This window comes from Microtus oregoni, unplaced genomic scaffold (assembly GCF_018167655.1).
Source record: "Microtus oregoni isolate MIOR12 unplaced genomic scaffold, Mior012 000023F_ref0000262, whole genome shotgun sequence".
Lineage (NCBI taxonomy): Eukaryota > Metazoa > Chordata > Mammalia > Rodentia > Cricetidae > Microtus > Microtus oregoni.
In genome coordinates this window covers 5,734,902-5,754,570 of record NW_024543082.1, presented here as the reverse complement: position 1 = coordinate 5,754,570, position 19,669 = coordinate 5,734,902, and the positions used below count along the sequence as shown (strand labels likewise).

Below are 19,669 nucleotides of genomic sequence, written 5' to 3'. Positions count from 1 at the left end.
GGAGTTACAGACAACTGTGAGCCACCATGTAGGTGCTAGGAATTGAACCGAAGACCTCAGAAAAATCCCTCAGTGCTCTTAAAAGCTGAGCTATCTCTCCAGCCACAGTACATTGTTTCTTTCTGTACTGACTTGATAATAAGAATGACTTTTAAATTTTGTAGTGCTTTGATGGAAACCAAAAGGACACTGATACTATAAGAGATTTAAAAGTTGCGTGAAATTTGGGCCTGTTAGATGACTCAGTGAGCCTGATGGCCTGATCTCTGGCCTCCGTACCCCCCTGTCCTCTCTCTCTCTTCTCTCTCTCTCTCTCTCTCTCTCTTTCTCTCTCTCTCGCACACACACACACACACACACACACACACACACACAAATAATATTTAGAAATTTTAATGAAACTCAAGTTCTCTCTCTGTAACAGGACCATGTTCACATAGTCACACCTGTGTATTCTATGGCTGCATACAGTAAATGCAAATAAAAACTGAAAAATTTGATTCCCTAAGATGCAAAAAAAAGGGTGAAACTTTCTTCATTTTTATTCTTAAACATCTGTCAGTGCTCATCCTCTGCACATCCTTTGGAGAAGTATTAAAAACCTTTTCATTTAAAAATCTCTGGTCAGTTTTCCCTCAGGGAATGTCTTTACAAAAACCTGGGAGTCATAACTTTGAAATGCAATTGTCAAAGAAGATTATATTATTATCACCCAAATTCCCAAGGATGGAAAAATTCTGATTTTGACTCACATTCACTCCAGAGATAAGAAAATAGTTTATTCCTTTGGATTAAAGACAATGTAGATGGTCACCCCAATTACCAAGCTGATATGGGGTGAGCTGTGTTGTGTCAAACAGTGTTTTCAAATCTTCTTACTTGAGGACTGTTTTCATTTATCTTAGAAAGTGTAGAAAGTGTGTAGTTGGTGTTTGACTGATAACATTAAAAGGTTTCATACTTCAAAATCTGTTGAGCAGATTGCTTGTAATAAGCATCATTTTGTTGTAATTGGAGGCTGATTGTTTCCTGGGTGCCCTGACCCAAAAGAAGTAAACAGAAACTGTATAAAAGCCTGTTTGGCCAATCACTTAAGTGTATTGCAAGCTAGCTCTTATATTTTAAATTAACTCATTATTATTAATCTGTGTATTGCTATGTGGCTGTGGCCTACTGGTAAATTTCAGTCTGTCATCCGACATCTCTCTCCTTCAACAGCTACATGGCTTCTCCCTGACCCTGCAATTCTCTCTATATATCTTTTCCAGCCTAACTATTGTTAGGAATATTTCTTAATGTTAGCTCCCTGCTGATGCAAAAATCCCCAATCAAACCAAATCAAAACAGGCCAAATTAAGAAATATCCAGGTTTAATGGGAGATCTGCACTCTTGGGTGGACCCGAGGGGGAACCAGGAAGACATGGGAACACGACCCCTGGGAGGAAGAAAGGGAGACCAAGTGTTTCTCTTTTGAGGGCTCACTTAAATACCCTGGGGAGTAGTCCTGACCCCAATCCCAGGCCAGCTGGGATTTGGAGTCCAGACCAGGCCTGAGGGCTGGGATAGATGCGAGGGACTGGGGACTACACTCCCAACTTGACATTCCAGACTCTTTGGATATAGGGGTGACAGAAAATTGGAATGGTATTTATGACAAATACTTAGGCTCTCTTTGGGAACAAAGAGCATAGACTTAAATCTCCTACTTCCTGTGGGCATGGGGTGGCGTGGGGAAGGGGAGAGCCAGGTGTTCACGTTTAGCGAGAGGTGTGGCTGAAAGGCATCCCATGAACTGTCATCCCAGAGAAGGCAGGCATATGTTCCTTTTTTTTCTTTTGTTTTGTTTTGTTTTTTGGAGACAGGGTTTCTCTGTGGCTTTGGAACCTGTCCTGGAACTAGCTCTGTAGACCAGGCTGGTCTCGAACTCACAGAGATCCGCCTGTCTCTGCCTCCCGATTGCTGGGATTAAAGGCATGCACCACCATCGCCCGGCAACTGTTCCTTAAGGGAGATGAGAAGGCAAGTGTCTAGGAAAAAAATTGTTATTGATAAAGATGAGTGTGCCAGAATGAGGAGCAGGTAAGCCCTTTATTGTGGCATCCTGGAAAACTGGAGGGTGGAAGGTCCTGTCTGCTGGACAGACCAAGTGTCTTGAGTAGGTGCCCGCTTGAGCCTGGCAAGATGATACCAGCATGGATGTCCCAAGAGCTTGGTAGCCGAGGGGGTGGTGAGGATTACTGTGTGATGTCCTGTCCCTTGAGGTTCAAGAGACCTCGGAGTTAACTGTTTGAGGAGTACTCTGTCCCCTGGGGAGAGCGGGGCAGGTTTAGGGGCACTAGGGTCCACTGCTGTGGTGGCAGGAAGACAGCTGTCAGCATGTGAACGGAGAAGGGACCTTAAAAGGGAGAGGTAGGGTAAGCACCCCGCTAGTGGAGGAATTTGAACTGGGAGGTTAAATGGTTAACTGATGGTTAAGGAGGAAGGACCTGCCATAAAGCAACTCAAAAGGACTCAGGCCCTTAGAGGAATGTGGGGTGGCCCTGAGGCAAGGGCCAAGATAACCTGAATTCAGTGGAGAGTTAGTTGTTTGATGAGTCCCATTGTGCAGATGTTGAGAGATTCTGACACCAGCTTCATGACCCTGAGCCACCACATCTGCTGTTTCCCTTGAGACTGGAAACGCTTCTATCCATCCTGTAAAAGTGTCCACAAGTGTTAAGAGATAACAGAGTTTTTTATGAGTAGGCATATGGGTAAAATTAACCTGTCAATCTTTACCCAGTTGGTGTCTATAAAGCTGGTGTATGTAGAGAGCTCCTTGTGGGTTGGCCTGGACACACATCTGGCAAAAAGAGTGAATCTGAAAATGACAAAAATAGGTATGTATGGGTCCCCCCAAAACCTTATAGCATAGACAAGAAAAGGGACTCACCAAGATGCAGCAGCTGTAGCCCAGAAGCCGGTTTTAAGCATGGCATAGAGAGTTCGAATTGTAGACGAGGGGCCTTTCAACACATGGCCTGACACATGGAAAGGGACTGCCCTAGCTTGGCAGAACCTCCAAAATGTTAGGAATATTTCTTAATATTAGCTCCCTGCTGACACAAAAAATTCCCAATCAAGCCGAATCAAAATAAGCCAAATTAAGAAATATCCAGGTTTTCCCACAGGACAGGGAACCCTGATTGCTTTTCGGGCTGGGGGGGGGGGGGGACTTAATTGGGGGAGGGGGAGGGAAATGGGAGGCGGTGGCGGGGAAGAGACAGAAATCTTTAATAATTAAATAAATAAAAAAAAGAGTGAAAAAAAAAAGAAAAGAACTATCCAGGTTTAATGGGAGATCTGCAGTCTCGGGTGTCCCTGAGGGGGAACCGGGAAGCCACAGAAATGCAACCCCTGGGAGGAGGAAAGGGAGACCATGTGTTTCCCTTTTGGGGGATCACTTATATACCCTGGGGAGTAGTCCTGACCCCACCCCTAGGGAGGGGACAGGACCTGGTCAGCTGGGATTTGGAGTCCAGACCAGGCTTGGGGCAGGGATAGATGCGAGGGACTGGGACCTACGCTCCCAAATTGACAGCTATATATTTTTATATTTACAGCATATAGAGAGGAATTCCACATCATTTTGTCTTAGTAGGTAGTCATAATAAATAATGACTTTTTCCCCCTTATTTATGGCAATGCTTTCTAGATGGAAACTGCTACAGGGAAATTGGTGTCCCTTCTTGGAGTTCGTAGTTTCCTTAGTAAAGAATCTAAGAATGGGCTCAGAAGAAAGCTTGAAGGCAGTTTTATGTGAGCTTAAAATTAAAAATGCAGGGCAATGTAAATGCCAATGTCCCTCCTGGGGAGGAAGGTGGAAGAGAGAAAGAAAACCAGGCTATTTGAGCTAAACCTGCACATTTATCAATGGAGGCCAACCCATGGCCAGAGGGGAGGGAGCTTCAGATAAAGATTAAGGAAGCCCAAAGTGGTGGGGAGCACATACTCAGGCTCAGGTCAGTAGAGAAGGAGAAGAAAAGGAGGAGGAGAAAAATGAAGAGAAGGGGAGAAAAGGAAGGAGAAGGAAGAAGAGGAAGAAGAAGGAGGGAGGGGAAGAAGGGAGAGGAAGAAAGGAGGGTGAAAAAGAGGTTAGAAGGAAAATAGTTACAGACAGACCTCACAGGGCTTTGTGCTTGGTCTGTCTGTGGTGACTGCACAGAAGGTAGAGTTTCTGGAAAGGCAAAGGTACATTATCTCATCAAAGAACTTATTATTCCTCCCATCTCTTTAGCAAGGCACCATGTAAATCTACCTTCTTGGGTGTGGTCTCTTAGGTGATTGTCTAGCCCAGCTGGTTCAGTGGTTACACCTCGGGTAGCTTGGAATCTTAGGTCTCCATCATTCTCATGGTACATACTCATACATCCAGGAAAATCATCTATACACATAAAATGATTTCTTAAGTTTCAGCCATGCTGGAAGCAAAGACCTATATTTTGAGATCTGCATTTTGTTTCCAGGCATCTTAAGTTCACAAGTTAAGAAGAATATTTACCTCTATCCCCTCTGCAGGGTATAGGAAAACAACCTGGGATCTTATCTCCTAGGGAGACCTACAGGAACCAGGCTTCAGAAACAATTAGCGTTTCCTTTGTTAGTCAACAATCACAGACCCTCAGTATTTACTTATCAGGGATGTCTCTGGACCTGAATTCCAGCAGACTGGAGTTTCCTGACACCCTTTCCTCCCCCTCTTTGCCCATTTGCTATATAACAGCTTCTGTAAAATAATAAAACCATGGTTTGATCAGAAACCCTGTCTTGCCTTCATTTCTTGTGTCTCTTGTACCCTTCCATTCTTCTCCCCCAGGTTTATCAGGGACCACGGCTGTATCAGGCCAGGATACAGCCATGATTCAAGCTGTGTACAATCACAAGAACAGGGTGTGCCTGGAGACGTTATCTAAATGACAGTAGTGAGATACTGGGTTACTTGAGTAAACCCAATCCTTTTTATTACACCTGGCAGGGGCACAAAGCACATTCCAGGGACAAACCCAAGTTTAGAAGGAGTAGAGGTCACAAGCCTCTTGTCTTGTTTTCTTGGAGTTTTCTCCCAAGAACTCAGAATTCCCTTTACAGAGATCCATTCTTGGACTGTGCTCCCACACATGGAAATTAACCTGTGATTTTTCCTTGTCGTTGTTTCCATGGTAGTTTTAATGAAACGACCTCCAGAGACTCATATTTGAATACTTGGTCCTCAGAGGGTAGAAGTGTTTGGAACAGATTAGGAGGTGTGGCCTTGTTGGAAGAAGAGGTGTGTCACTGGGGGAGGGCTTTGAGGTTTCAGAAGAGTCCTGCCTATCCCAGTGTGTTCTCTGCCTCTGTTTGCAGTTTTACATGTGAGCTCTCAGGTGCTGCTCCAGGTGTCTGCTGCCTGCCACCTCCACTCTGCCATCATGGACTGTATTGCTTCGGAACCATTGTCCAATGAGCCCTTCATTTGATGAGTTGCCTTGGTCATGCTGTTTTACCAGAGTGACATGAAGTAGCTGAGACAGAGTAATACATGCTAGTCAGGGTTCTGTAAAGTGGTAGAATGGATAGAATTGATATTAAAGGGGATTTATTGAACTGACCTCGTAATACAGTCCTGTAGGCCAACAATGGTTATTTCACACCAGGAAGGCCAAGAATCCTGTAAATTTTAGTCTGTGAAGATGGATTTTGCCACAGTCCCAGCCTGGTGCTGAAGTCCCAAGTTGGTGGAAAGTTGTAACTGTGACTTGGCACGGACGTTTGTGTTTTCTGTGCTTATAAACCCCACATCTGCCCTGCTCAGGGCTGCCAGGAGGATCAAGGTAGCCTGATCCATCAGCGACCCCACTCATGTGCTAATTTACTAATGACCACGCTGTTTCACTACCTGTAGGTGTTGTCTCTCTTCTTCAGCATGGTGCACAATGGACACAGAGTCCATTCAATAGGACATTGAGAGGAGAGCATGAGCTGTCATTAGCATCCATTCCTGCTCTGCTCCTTGATTGTGGGTACCATGTGACAGCAACTTTGAATCCTGATGCCATCCCAGACTCCTGTTTCTGTGACTTCTGTACTATGATACACAACCTGGAACTGTGACAAAATAACCCTCTCCCTCAAGTTGCTTTTGTCAGGTGTCTCAGCAGAGCAACAGGAAAAGTAACAAAGGCAGCAGCGTCCACCTGGGGTATTAGAGAGCCTACGTCACTCCTAGTTTGGAGATGCTCTATTAGAGACTGCTGTACCAGCAGACTGACACTGGATTACACTAAGGGGTCGCCCAGAGTGGAAAGACCCAGTGTTGATGGAAACTTCAACTGTAAATATCACTTTTATTGTGACTGTAAAAAGAAACCAAACTGAAGCCATTTTGAATAAGACTTCCATCTTGAAAAGTAGGGTGAAACAAAGTTAAAGTTCCTAAGACTTCCCCAAATCTCCCTGGGTGACTGACATCCTAGTTGGCAAGTTGAGACCTGTATGGTGGGCAAGTCCCCATGCCACAGTTGAGTAAACCAGGCAAGACCGGTGTATCACAGGAAATCTTCCTAGGAAAGTTCCCTATCCCTGAACCTTGACTGGGGAACAATGTAACAGTGACTTGGTGCAGATGTTTGCAGATTTTTTGCTTAAATACTTGCTGAAAGGAACCTTGAAGGATGCAGTCAGCTCCTGACTCTTTACTGGTGTCCCTGGGTGGCTGATCTTTGATGCCCAATTCAGTAAATATCTTGCTTTGTGAAAACTCTTGTGCCTGCTTGGGCTGTTTCAGACTTGGATCTACAATATGACTTTATTTCTTAGAAGTTGATAGTGTGGTGAAAATGAAAACCCTTTGCCCAGCTCTGGAACTCTAAGTTCTGGGAAAGAGGTTGCCTGTTTTCTTTGTGGTTTGTGTGAACTAGGGACAAAGTCAGCCCAGCTCTAACCTGCCCAGCTGTATCCACTATGCCAAGACCCAGAGCTGTTTGGATCATTCTGCAGGCAGAATGCTGAAAACTGAAGACACCTGGGCCCTGTTCAACTCTATTGAAGACCAGGAAAACAAAACAAAACAAAACACAAAACAGTAGGCAGACACAGCGGACACCGGCGCAGGATAGTCCAAGCATGAAACAGTGAAGCCCACACTGAGAGCACACTACAACTAAATCAAGTACGTTTTTGGGGGCTTGACCTGCAGAGTAGTAGACCTTTTATTGGCGAGGTCCACGGGCGAACAGGGAGCCTGGTCCTGTCCCTGAAGACCACCCTGAGTGGGGAGAGTGTTCTTGGCCCATGGCGGGACACAGGAAATGGAGCGGGGGCATTCCCCGACCCCCTTGGCCGATCCCCCCCACCTTAGCCTGAGAGGGCTGGTACCCTCTGCGGGGGCTGTTCCTCCTCTGCTGCGAACTCTCTCTCCCTGGCATATCCCAGCTTGTGCCCAGGGGCCTCCTTCACTCCCACTCCATTCCACAGGGCTGCAGGATCACCCAGTTTAGCCTGTTTGGGCGCTGGATAGGGAGCTCAGGGCAGAGGGCAGCGGGAGTTTCTCTGTTTTGGTGGCTGGCCTGCAGAGGGGTAGGTCTTTTGTTGGTGAGGTCCATGGTGAACGGGGAGCCTGATCCTGGTCCTGAAGACCCTTCTGAGTGATGAAAGAGATCTTGGCCAGCGGTGGGACCTAGGAAACGGAGAGAAGGCATTTTGTAAGCAGGGCCCCTGGCCAGCAGGAAAACCTGTTCCTGTTTTAAAAGACCTGATGTGGGAGTGTCATATATCAATCTGTTGATTTAATTGGTTAAGTAATAAACAAACTGCTTGGGCTCATAGCTTAGAACATAGGTGGGTGGAGTAAACAGAACAGAATGATGGGAGGAAGAGGAAGTGAGGTAAGACGCCTCAGACAGAGACACCATGCTCCGCTCTCCCGGGCAGACGCGATTTAGCTCCGACCCAGGATGGAAGTAGGATAGAGTCTTCCCGGTAAGCACACCTTGGGGTGCAACACAGATGATTAGAAATAGGCTAAATTAATATGTGAGAATTAGCCTAGAAGAGGCTATATAGAAATGGGCCAAGCAGTGTTTAAAGGAAAACAGTTTGTGTGTTGTTATTTCGGGGCATAAGATAGCCAGGCGGCCGGGGTGCTGGGGACACAGCCCCGCCGCACCTAATACAACAGAACGGCACACAACGCTCCTATTACTACAAAGACCCATTAGATAGCATCGATAGGAGGAGATGTGCAATCGCCAAGGCAAGAATTCACCCAACAATCTGAAAAAAAAACATGAAAACACCAGAACCCAAAGATCTTACAACAGAAGGATTTGAACACCCTAACACAGAAGAAGTGGGAAAAAATTGACTTTATGAAAGCAATAGAGTCCCTTAAACAACATGTAAAAAATGCCCTTATAGAAATGGATGAGAAGTATAACAAAAAGTTTGAAGAAATGAATAAATACGTACATGATACCCTGGGAAACCAAGAAAAAACGATCAAACAGGTAATGGAAACAGTTCAAGAATTGAAAACTGAAATGGAAGCAAGGAAGAAAACACAAACTGACGACCAGCTGGATATGGAAAATCTAGGTCAATGAGCAGAGCCTACAGAAACAAGCATAATCAATAGAATACAAAGATAGAAGAAACAATCTCAGATTCTGAAGACACCATAGAGAAAATATACGCACTGATCAAAGAAAACAGCAAAGCCAACAAATTCTCATCACAAAACATTCAGGAAATATGGGACACAATAAAAAGACCAAACCTAAGAATAATAGGGATAGAAGAAGGAGAAGAGTCACAGCTCAAAGGCCCAGAAAATATTTTTAACAAATTTACGGAAGAAAACTTTCCCAACATAAAGAAAGATATTCCTCTGAAATTTCAAGAAGCATACAGAACACCAAACAGACTGGATCAAAAAAAAAATCCCCTTGACATATAATAATCAAAACACAAAATATACAGGTTAAAGAAAGAATAATAACAGCTGCAAAGGAAAAAGGCCAAGTAACTTATAAAGGTAAACTGATCAGACTTACACCTGACTTCTCTATGGAAACCATGAGAGCCAGAAGGTCCTGGATAGAGGAACTGCAGAAACTAAGAGACCATGGATGCAAACCCAAACTACTATACCCAGCCAAGCTATTGTTCACTATCAATGGAGAAAACAAGACATTCCAGGATAAGAACAAATTTAAACAACATGTAGCCACAAATCCAGCACTAAAGAAAGTAATAGAAGGAAAATCACAACCCAAGGAATCCAACATAGCCAACACTGCCTACAATAACTCAGGCATCTAGCGACCCTTCACCAGCACAACTCAAAGAGGGGAGACACACAAACTCTACTATCAAAAACAATAAGAATAACCTGAGTAAACAACCACAGGTCAATAATATCACTTAATATTAATGGTCTCAATTAACTTATAAAAATGCACAGGCTAAGAGATTGGATACGAAAACAGGATCCAACATTCTGCTGTTTACAAGAAACACATCTCAACCACAAAGACAGGCCTCTACTCAGAGTAAAAGGTTAGAAAAGGTTTTGCAAGCAAATGGCCCTAAGAAACAAGCAGGTGTGGCCATACTAATTTCTAACAAAGTTGACTTCAAACTAAAATAAATCAGAAGAGATTGAGATGGACACTTTATACTCATTACAGGAACATTTCATCAGGATGAAGTTTCAATCCTGAATATCTACACCCCTAATATAAAAGCACCCACTTATGTAAAAGAAATATTACTAAAACTCAAGGCAGACATCAAACCACACACACTAGTAGTAGGAAACTTCAACACACCTCTCTCACCAATGGAGAGGTCAATCAGACAGAAACCTAATAGAGAATGAAGAGAATTGTTGGAGGTAATGAAGCAAATGGACTTAACAGACATCTATAGAACACTCCACCCAAATAGGAAAGAATATACCTTCTTCTCTGCAGCTCATGGAGCCTTCCCGAAAATTGACCACATACTCGGTAACAAAGAAAACCTCCACAAATACAAAAACATATCAGTGTTCACCTGTGTCTTATCAGATCACCACGGACTAAATTTAGAAGGCAACAACAATGCTACCACCAGAAAGCCGACAAACTCATGGAAACTGAACAGTCAACAACTGAACCACACCTGGGTCAAGGAAGAAATTAAGAAAGAAATTAAATTCTTCCTTGAATTTAATGAAAACAAAGAGACAACATACTCAAACCTATGGGACACGATGAAAGCAGTGCTAAGAGGAAAGTTCATAGCACTAAGTGCCCAATTAAAGAAAACGGAGAAAGCATACATTGGGGACTTAACAGCACACCTGAAAGCTCTAGGAAAAAAAGAAGCAGATGCGCCCAGGAGGAGTAGAAGACTGGAAATAATCAAACTGAGGGCAGAAATCAACAAAATAGAAACACAGAAAACAGTCCAAAGAATCAATGAAACAAAAAGTTGATTCTTAGAGAAAATCAACAAGATCGACAAACCCCTATCCAAACTAAATAAACAACAGAGAGAGAACACGCAAATAAATAAGATCAGTAATGAAAAGGGGGACATAACCCCAGACACAGAGGAAATTCAGAGAATCATTATATCATACTACAAAAGACTGTATGCCACAAAACTAGAAAATGCAAAAGAAATGGACATTTTTTCAGATTAGTACCATATAACATAGCTAAACCAAGAACAGGTGAACAATCTAAATAGACCTGTTAGTCGTGAAGAATTAGAAGGTGTTATCAAAAACCTCCCTTCCAAAAAAAGCCCAGGACAAGATGGTTTCAATGCAGAATTCTACCAGAACTTCCAGGACAAGCTAATACCTATACTCCTAAATGTATTTCACAATATAGAAACAAAAGAGTCATTGCAAAATACCTTTTATGAATCTACAGTTACCCTGATACCAAAACCACACAAGGACCCAACCAAGAAAGAGAATTACAGGCCTATCTCATTCATGAATATCGACGCAAAAATTCTCAATAAAATACTGGCAAACTGAATCCAAGAACACATTTGAAAAATTATCCATTATGATCAAGTAGGTTTCATCCCAGAGATGCAGGGCTGGTTCAACATACGCAAATCTATCAATGTAATCCACCATATAAATAAACTGAACGAAAAAAAAATATATGATCATTTCATTAGATGCTGAAAAAGCATGCGACAAAATTCAACATCCCTTTATGATAAAGGTCTTGGAGAGATTAGGGATACAAGGGTCATACCTAAATATAATAAAAGCTATTTACAGCAAGCCGACTGCTAACATTAAATTAAACGGATAAAAAATCAAAGCCATCCCACTAAAATCAGGAACACGACAAGGATGTCCACTCTCTCCATACCTCTTCAATATAGTGCTTGAAGTTCTAGCAATAGCAATAAGACAACATAAGGGGATAAAGGGGATTCGTATTGGAAAGGAAGAAGTTAAGCTTTCGTTATTTACAGATGATTTGATAGTATATATAAGCGACCCCAAAAACTCTACCAAAGAGCTCCTACAGCTGATAAACACCGTTAGTAATGTGGCAGGATACAAGATCAACTCCAAAAAATCAGTGGCCTTCCAATACACTAAGGATAAGGAAGCAGAGAGGGAAATCAGAGAAGTATCACCTTTCACAATAGCCACAAATAGCATGAAATATCTTGGGATAACTCTGACCGAGGAAGTGAAAGATCTATTTGACAAGAACTTTAAGTCTGTGAAGAAAGAAATTGAAGAGGACACCAGAAAATGGAAGGATCTCCCTTGCTCTGGATTGGGAGGATCAACATAGTAAAAATGGCAATTCTACTAAAAGCAATCTATAGATTCAATGCAATCCCCATCAAAATCCCATCAAAATTCTTCACAGATCTGGAGAAGACAATAATCAACTTTATATGGAAAAACAAAAGACCCAGGATAGCCAAAACAATCTTATACAATAAAGGATCTTCTGGAGGCATTGCCATCCCCGACTTCAAACTCTATTACAGAGCTACAGTACTGAAAACAGCCTGGTATTGGCATAAAAACAGAGAAGTCGACCAATGGAATCGAATAGAAGACCCTGACTTTAACCCACAAACCTATGAACACCTGATTTTCGATAAAGGAGCTAAAAGTATACAATGGAAAAAAGAGCATCTTCAACAAATTGTGCTGGCAAAACTGGATGTCAATCTGTAGAAGAATGAAAATAGATTCATATCTATCACCATGCACAAAACTCAAGTCCAAATGGATTAAAGACCTCAATATCAGTCTGATCACACTGAACCTGATTGAAGAGAACGTGGGAAGTACTCTACAACACATGGGCACAGGAGACCACTTCCTTGTATAACCCCAGCAGCACAGACATTAAGGGCCTCATTGAATAAATGGGACCTCCTGAGACTGAGAATCTTCTGTAAAGCAAAGGACACTGTCACTAAGACAAAAAGGCAACCCACTGACTGGGAGAAGATCTTCACCAACCCCACAACTGACAAAGGTCTGATCTCCAAAATATATAAAGAACTCAAGGAACTAGACTGTAAAAGGCTAATCAACCCAATTATAAAATGGGGCACTGAGCTGAACAGAGAATTCTCAAAAAAAGAAGTTCAAATGGCCAAAAAACACTTAAGGTCATGCTCAACTTCCTTAGTGATCAGGAAAATGCAAATCAAGACAACTTTAAGATACCGTCTTACACCTGTCAGAATGGCTAAAATCAAAAACACCAATGATAGCCTTTGCAGGAGAGATTGTGGAGAAAGGGATACACTCATCCATTGCTGGTGGGAATGCAAACTTGTGCAACCACTCTGGAAAGCAGTGTGGCGGTTTCTCAGGAAATTCAGGATCAACCTACCCCTGGACCCAGCAATACCACTCTTGAGAATATACCCAAGAGAGGCCCTATCATACAACAAAAGTTTATGCTCAACTATGTTCATAGCAGCATTGTTTGTAATAGCCAGAACCTGGACACAACCTAGATGCCCTTCAATGGAAGAATGGATGAAGAAAGTATGGAATATATACATACTAGAGTACTACTCAGCAGTAAAAAACAAGGACTTCTTGAATTTTGCATACAAATGGATGGAAATAGAAAATAGTATCCTGAGTGAGGTAAGTCAGACCCAAAAAGATGAACATGGGATGTACTCACTCATATTTGGTTTCTAGCCATAAATAAAGGACATTGAGCCTATAATTCACGATCCTAGAGAAGCTAAATAAGAAGGTGAACCCAAAGAAAAACATATAGGCATCCTCCTGGATATTAACCTTCATCAGGCGATGAAAGGAGACAGAGTCAGAGACCCACATTGGAGCACCGGACTGAAATCTCAAGGTCCAAATCAGGAACAGAAGGAGAGAGAGCACAAGCAAGGAACTCAGGACCGCGAGGGGTGCACCCACACACTCAGACAATGGGGATGTTCTATGGGGAACTCACCAAGGCCAGCTGGCCTGGGTCTGAAAAAGCATGGGATAAAACCGGACTAGCTGAACATAGGGGACAATGAGGACTACTGAGAACTCAAGAACAATGGGTTTTTGATCCTACTGCACGTACTGGCTTTGTGGGAGCCTAGGCAGTTTGGATGCTCACCTTCTTAGACCTGGATGGAGGTGGGTGGTCCTTGGACTTCCCACAGGTCAGGGAACCCTGATTGATCTTCTGGCTGATGAGGGAGGGGGACTTGATTGGGGGCGGGGGAGGCAAATGGGAGGCGGTCGTGGGGAGGAGGCAGAAATCTTTAAGAAATAAATAAATAAATATAAAAAAACCACAAAATAGCAAATGCTCCTATGTGGGTCTCTGTCCCTCTCTATACTGTTTCAGTTCTTTGGGATTAAGTAACAATTTGCTTTCTCTGAACTGTCTTTCTCGAAAGTATCTCTGAACTTGACAGACAGTGAGATAGGACTTTTTCTTCTACTGCTGACAACTGATAAAGATTAGCACAACCTTATGAATACAGATATATGAAAATGTGTATATTAACCACGTACTTACTGATAATAATTCACAAAGTTATTTTAAGACAGTTCTTGAGTTCGTATATGCTTTTATCATTTACTAAAAATGGAGGCAAATTTGCAGATTGCAACAGATGTGTTTTTTTTTTTACATAAAGAATTAAATCTTGCTGAATATTTGCTACTGCAGGACATGGAATCTTTTCCATTTTTCTTCCAGACTTAATGAATTTTTTTTGTTTTGCTGTTGTCAATGCTGAGAACCCTACTTCGATTTAATACTCAATATAAAAGGGCAGATGAATATTGATTTCAGAAATAGAAGGAAATTCTGTCTTACTTCCGAGACAAGATTCATTGAAAGAAATTTTATTTATTTTTATTTTATAGTTAGTGTTTTGCCTGCATGTGTGTCTGTGTATCACATGTGTATGAAGAGAACAGAGAAGCCAGAAGAATGTATTGCATTTCTTGGAACTGGAGTTACAAGGGATTGTGAGCTGCCATGCAAGTGCTCAATCTGGGTCCTTTGGAAGAGCAGTTAGTTCTCGTAACTGCTCAGCTGTCATGCCAACCCTCAAAACAGCAATTAAAACTAAGCATTCTAACATGATGCAATCCAAAGACAGACTAATTTGACAATTACATCCTGAAGAACAATAGCAGGAACACATTAAAAGTCTGCTTTCTATTACTAAGACATGTTTCTGTAAGAACAGAAACTTTGTATACAATAAAAACTGCAATCCATATCCTACCACAGTCTGTCATCTGAGCTGAGGTATTTCAGAGTGTTCACTGGTGTAGTCTAGTGTGAAGGCCTCCTCTGCAAAGTGTGCATGCATGCTCAGAACAAGGTTGAGGTGACGTCAGAAGACAACACTGGGAAGCTGGGCCAGAAGCAAGGATGTGCTATGCAGTTGATTTTGAATTAATTTTTGATTATTGTGCTTTCAGAAACATTTCGGTGTTACCAAGATCTTCACAAGCCTCACACGGAGTTGTGTGACCTGTCGGATTATAATCCACAGAGAAATGGGAGCCATCAGTAGAAACCGCCTAGATATTCTCCAAGCCTCTGTTTTCATTCACAATGCTTTGCTGCTGGTGCCTGGGGAAGTCATGGCTGGTGCCACCAATATCTTCCACATCCCTTCTTTGTGTTAACATTTACACATACGTAGGACTTTTCTATCTTCACAATATTTAAATCCAAGAAAGAAAAATAAAGACATTCTGAGCCCAAACTCCCACTCCCAACCACTGCCTGACTCCCCAACTTCCTGTTCAGTCACCTGGAAATGTCTGGCAAGGTTTGTAGCTTCTGCTTCCTCCTTTTGTCAGACTCCAGGTCTCTCCAGACTCCCCGCCCTCTTTGTTTTCATCAGACTGGGCTGCTGGGCCCACAGAGGGACAGCACACCCTAACCCTGGAGTGGCAAAGCCTCTAACTGTCTCACACATCCGCTCATTGCATGTTGAGGAAACACAGTTCCCAGCTCTTCTCACCCCTGTCCCAGTCGGCCCTCTTCACTCCTGCACTAGGATCCAGTCTCTTGCCCCACTCCAGACCGAACTTTTCATATCCGTCAGCAAATGCTGCCTTCAGTGGCAGCTGAGAGCCCACGTTTCCTCCAGGCCTCTTGAGTGTGCAGGTCAGTAGCCTTTTTTCTCCTGAGTCTACTCCAGCACCATGCAGCAGCCCTAGTGATTCTGTGCATGTGAGTCACCACCCAGAGTCTCCCCTCCCCCAATCCTCTAAGGTCCTTTCTCGATAGTCCTTAGGCTTCAGGTGCCATGTCACCTGCCCATAAGCTCTTCTGTCCTTCCCTTAATTAGACTGGGAGCCCCTGCTCTCCTGCTCCAGCAACACCTGTTTACTGTCTTCTCTCCTGCGTCCCCACATCTGTGTCCCTGTGTTGTACACCCTGAAAGTATGGTTGCTGTCTAGTACAGGTTCCTCAAAACTGGGAGTTTGTAGCCACAGAGTTCACAGATGAGAAAACAGAATTCAGAAGCAGGAAAAAGGCAGATCAAATTCTGACGTGTGATTCCCCAAGTGAGCAGGGATCATTCTGAGAGGATCATAATTGAGCCCCTTTTCTTCTCTCATACAATGTTGTTTTTCTTTCCCGAATACTGAAGTTATTCTAGAGATGAAACAAAGCTCAGCCATGGCTGGGGTAAAGTGCAGGCGAAGCCCAGCTAGGGAGCAGCTATGTGAGTGCACTAGAGACCAGAGTCCATGGAATTGCCAGCTCCAGGGATTGACTCACTTCTGTTGAGGGCAAGAGAAGAAACAATGGGACTGGGAGTGCCCGGGGTCGTTGGGTGTGTCTGGAGGGGAGGGATGGGGTTTTCATTAAACCAATCCAGGGACAGCTAGATGAAAATAGAAAGCAAAAGAGAAGTTAACTCAAAGTGAACTTTGAGCTGCTTTGGGCGTCCTGACAGTTGCGGTTTCCCTGGCCAGCCAGGATGGCAGCGTCCGGGCCCTTCCCGCTGTTGGTCCAGGGTTCTTGGGGCAAGGACCCATGGAAGACCTTAATCAACAAGTTGCAAATGTACTTCCAGAGCCCGAAGAAGTCAGGTGGAGGGGAATGTGAGGTCGTCCCTCAGCCAGGGAGGCAGGCAAGCTTCCTGGTTCTCTTCTCCCCGGAGGACGGTGAGGGGCATGAAGGTTGTACTATACAGGGTTTGGGGCCATGGGTGGCAGGCCCAGAACTCAGCTGGCTGCAGCCCATGGGAGCAGGAGGTCCTGGGGCCCAAATCTGGGTGGTGAGCTTCCTGGAGCCCTGAGCCTTCCTGTACTTTGCTTGTTCTTTTCCTGTTCTTTTTCTTTATCTTTCTTTCTTTCTTTCTTTCTTCCTTTCTTTCTTTCTCTCTGGCTCTCCCTCTCTCTTTCTCTCTCTCCCTCCCTCTTCCTTTCCTCCCTCCCATTTTCCTCCCTTCCTTCTTTTCTTAACTTTACCGTTTTTTTTTATTCAAGTGCTACAGTTAAAGAATTAAGAATCTTGAGGAGTTGTGGGTCAGGTAGCACCATGGGGTTCTAGCTAGGGAGGGGTGTCTTTGGGAGGTGAGTTTGAGGAGGGAAAAGCCCAGGAGCTCTTATGCCACAGCCAGGACAAAGTTCTTACTTTCTTCTTCTGCCCCAGGGTGGCCTCAGGTGGCTGTGGTCTTTGAGCCTGGGTGGGGTGGAAGTGGGATGGGGGTGGGGGTTCCCTCATCTCTGAGAGGCTCCAGAACAGTTGAGAAGTTGAATGTTCCCCACTCCTGTCTGCAATCTGCAAGGGAGGCCCAGCCTTGTTTGCTTGCTCAGGTGGGTGATTGGAAGCCCCAGACCTGTGGCTTCTGGAAGGCTATCATTAGTTCCCACCTGAGATGTTGTAGACCAGGGTCATCCTCAGAATTCAGACAATTCCTCCTTCTCATTTAGTTTGGAGAAACATTTGGGGCAGAGGAGGGGCAAAGAGGCCTAGGAAGCCAGGCTGTAGGCAAGATAACAGCTCAACTGCAATCCAAGAAGAAAACAAAGAAGAGACAGGTGTAGAGGGTGTAGACACAGATTTTCAGAAAGCCTGAGTGAGAACCTTATTGTCCTAGGTTTGATTTCACCAGGGCATGCTCCACAGACAGCTGGTAGCAGAACCTGCTTTCTCATTTTCCCTTTTCCTAGAGCAGTGGTTCTCGACCTTCCTACTGCTACAACCCTATAATACAAACTCTGGTAACCCCCAATCATAAAATTATATTGGTTGCTACTTCATAGCTGTAATTATGCTGCTATAAATCATAATGTAAATATCTGTTTCTGGTGGTCTTAGGTTACCTCAGAGAAAGGACCTTTGACCCTCATAGGGGTCGCGACCCACAGGTTGAGAACCACCTCAGAGTGTTAGAGGGTTCCCAGTTTGATCCCAGCTGTCACTATCCCAGTAGACACAACCCTTATGGAGTGCATTCTTCTCTTGAGCTGTCTTCAAATGCCGGTCACAGGTTAGGGGTACAGACTACTGCATCCTGGTCACAGGGAGGACGGGGGAACTAGACCCAGCCCCAGCTCTATTCTAGACACTTCTGTGCAGAGAATGTGGGTGAGTGGGGAAGCATTTGCCACCAGCCCTCTGAAGTGACCGGGATATGCTGAAGTCTGAAAAATCTCTGTTGTTTATTGAGAGCCTCAAACCAACAAAATGGAGATCTATAGATACTGGTAGTTTAGTGACATACACAGATTGATAAAATATGGTTGTGACAATAAAATCTCAGTTGTAGCCTTTGCAACAGGCCCTGAGCAGGTGTGACGACGGCTGGGATCACAACCCCAGCAACAAAGGCAGACCTCTGCTCAATTCTCTCCCTCCAGGGCTCCCAGTCCACATCCCCCTCTTCTCCAAGATGGCTCAGCTGATTCCTCTCATTTCACTCCCAACACAGATGACTCAGAACATTAAAATGGAACATTGTTGCAGGCCAGGCTTTGGGGTGACCAGAATTTCCATTCACTTCCAGTTTCCCATTTGAGGCCCCTTTTCCTCCTCCTCAGCAAGGCAGCTGGAATTTCCCTAGGGCAGCAGCCTTCCTTTCCTGTAGAGGCCCCACCCTCTGTCCCAGAAGCACCCTGAGCAGGCATGACTCTATTCATGTAAACTACACCAGCTGGCAGTGCTACTGAGCTTACCAGTGCAGTAGTGTATACCGGTACCAACAGGGAGGTCTCAGCTTTGTAGGTCAACTGGGTTTGTGTACTGTTGAGTATGTAGTTCTTTTTTCCTGAGACATTGAGCTATACTTAGAGACCCAAACTCAAATCACTGTAAACCTCAATTCAGTTGGGCACACTTTGTCAAACGTTCTAGTTCTAAATGGGCACCTGTTTATTAAGTGAGGGCCTAGGTGTTCTTAAAGTAAGGAAACTTGTTTTCTTAAAGAAAAAAGCTTTGACAGTTCAGTGGTGGGGCAAGCCTTTAATTCCAGCATAGGGAAGCAGAGGCACACAGATCTCTGTGAGTTTAAAGTCAGCCTGGTCTACAAACCAAATGCCAGGACAGCTAGAACTGTTACACAGAGAAACCCTGTCTCTGAAAACCACACACACGTACACAAAAGATTTACTTTTATTGTATGTATATTGGTGTTTACTCTTTATATGTCTGTACACCACATGCATGCAGTGCCTGCAGAGGTCATAAGAGGACATCAGATCCCCTGGAATGCATACATCTAGGGAGAGACGGCCATGCTTGGATGCCTTGGATGGACTTCACCAAAGTCCAGGAAAGAAGAGGAAGGTAACACAGAGGTGCAGGACATTTGGTAACAGTCTTCAGACGTTCACACAGAGGTCACCCTGAGGTCATACAGTCCTCAGTCCCCTTACCAGCTGGTACAGCTTCTCTGGAAACTTCTGACTACTCATAGAGTAGAGTTAGAGACCCATGTACCTTTTCAAATGGATTCCAACGCCTGTATCTGGGTGTACATCTAAGTGAAGTCACTAGACCTACCGGCTGCATGGTTGAGGTGAGAGAGCCATCATGTTTCCCTTTGTGATAGGCTCTGAGCTCATCAGGCTAACTGTCCATCAGAGAACAAGGGGAACATAACATTTTGCTGTAGCTGTGAACACCAGGGCTCGGGTATCTT

At 44.0% G+C, this 19,669-nt stretch overlaps 2 protein-coding genes across 2 annotated transcripts in view; both read left to right on the top strand.

The window, feature by feature from the left end:
- Positions 1-19,669, top strand: part of LOC121461711 (protein mono-ADP-ribosyltransferase PARP14-like) — a 361,785-nt gene that overhangs the window by 84,546 nt on the left and 257,570 nt on the right. The gene's annotated exons all lie outside the window — the stretch shown is intronic.
- Positions 16,502-19,669, top strand: part of LOC121462036 (protein mono-ADP-ribosyltransferase PARP14-like) — a 44,045-nt gene continuing 40,877 nt past the window's right edge. The window contains exon 1 of the mRNA XM_041673461.1: positions 16,502-16,688. Within this exon, the coding sequence (XP_041529395.1) occupies positions 16,502-16,688 (187 nt within the window). The remainder of the gene's footprint in view (positions 16,689-19,669) is intronic.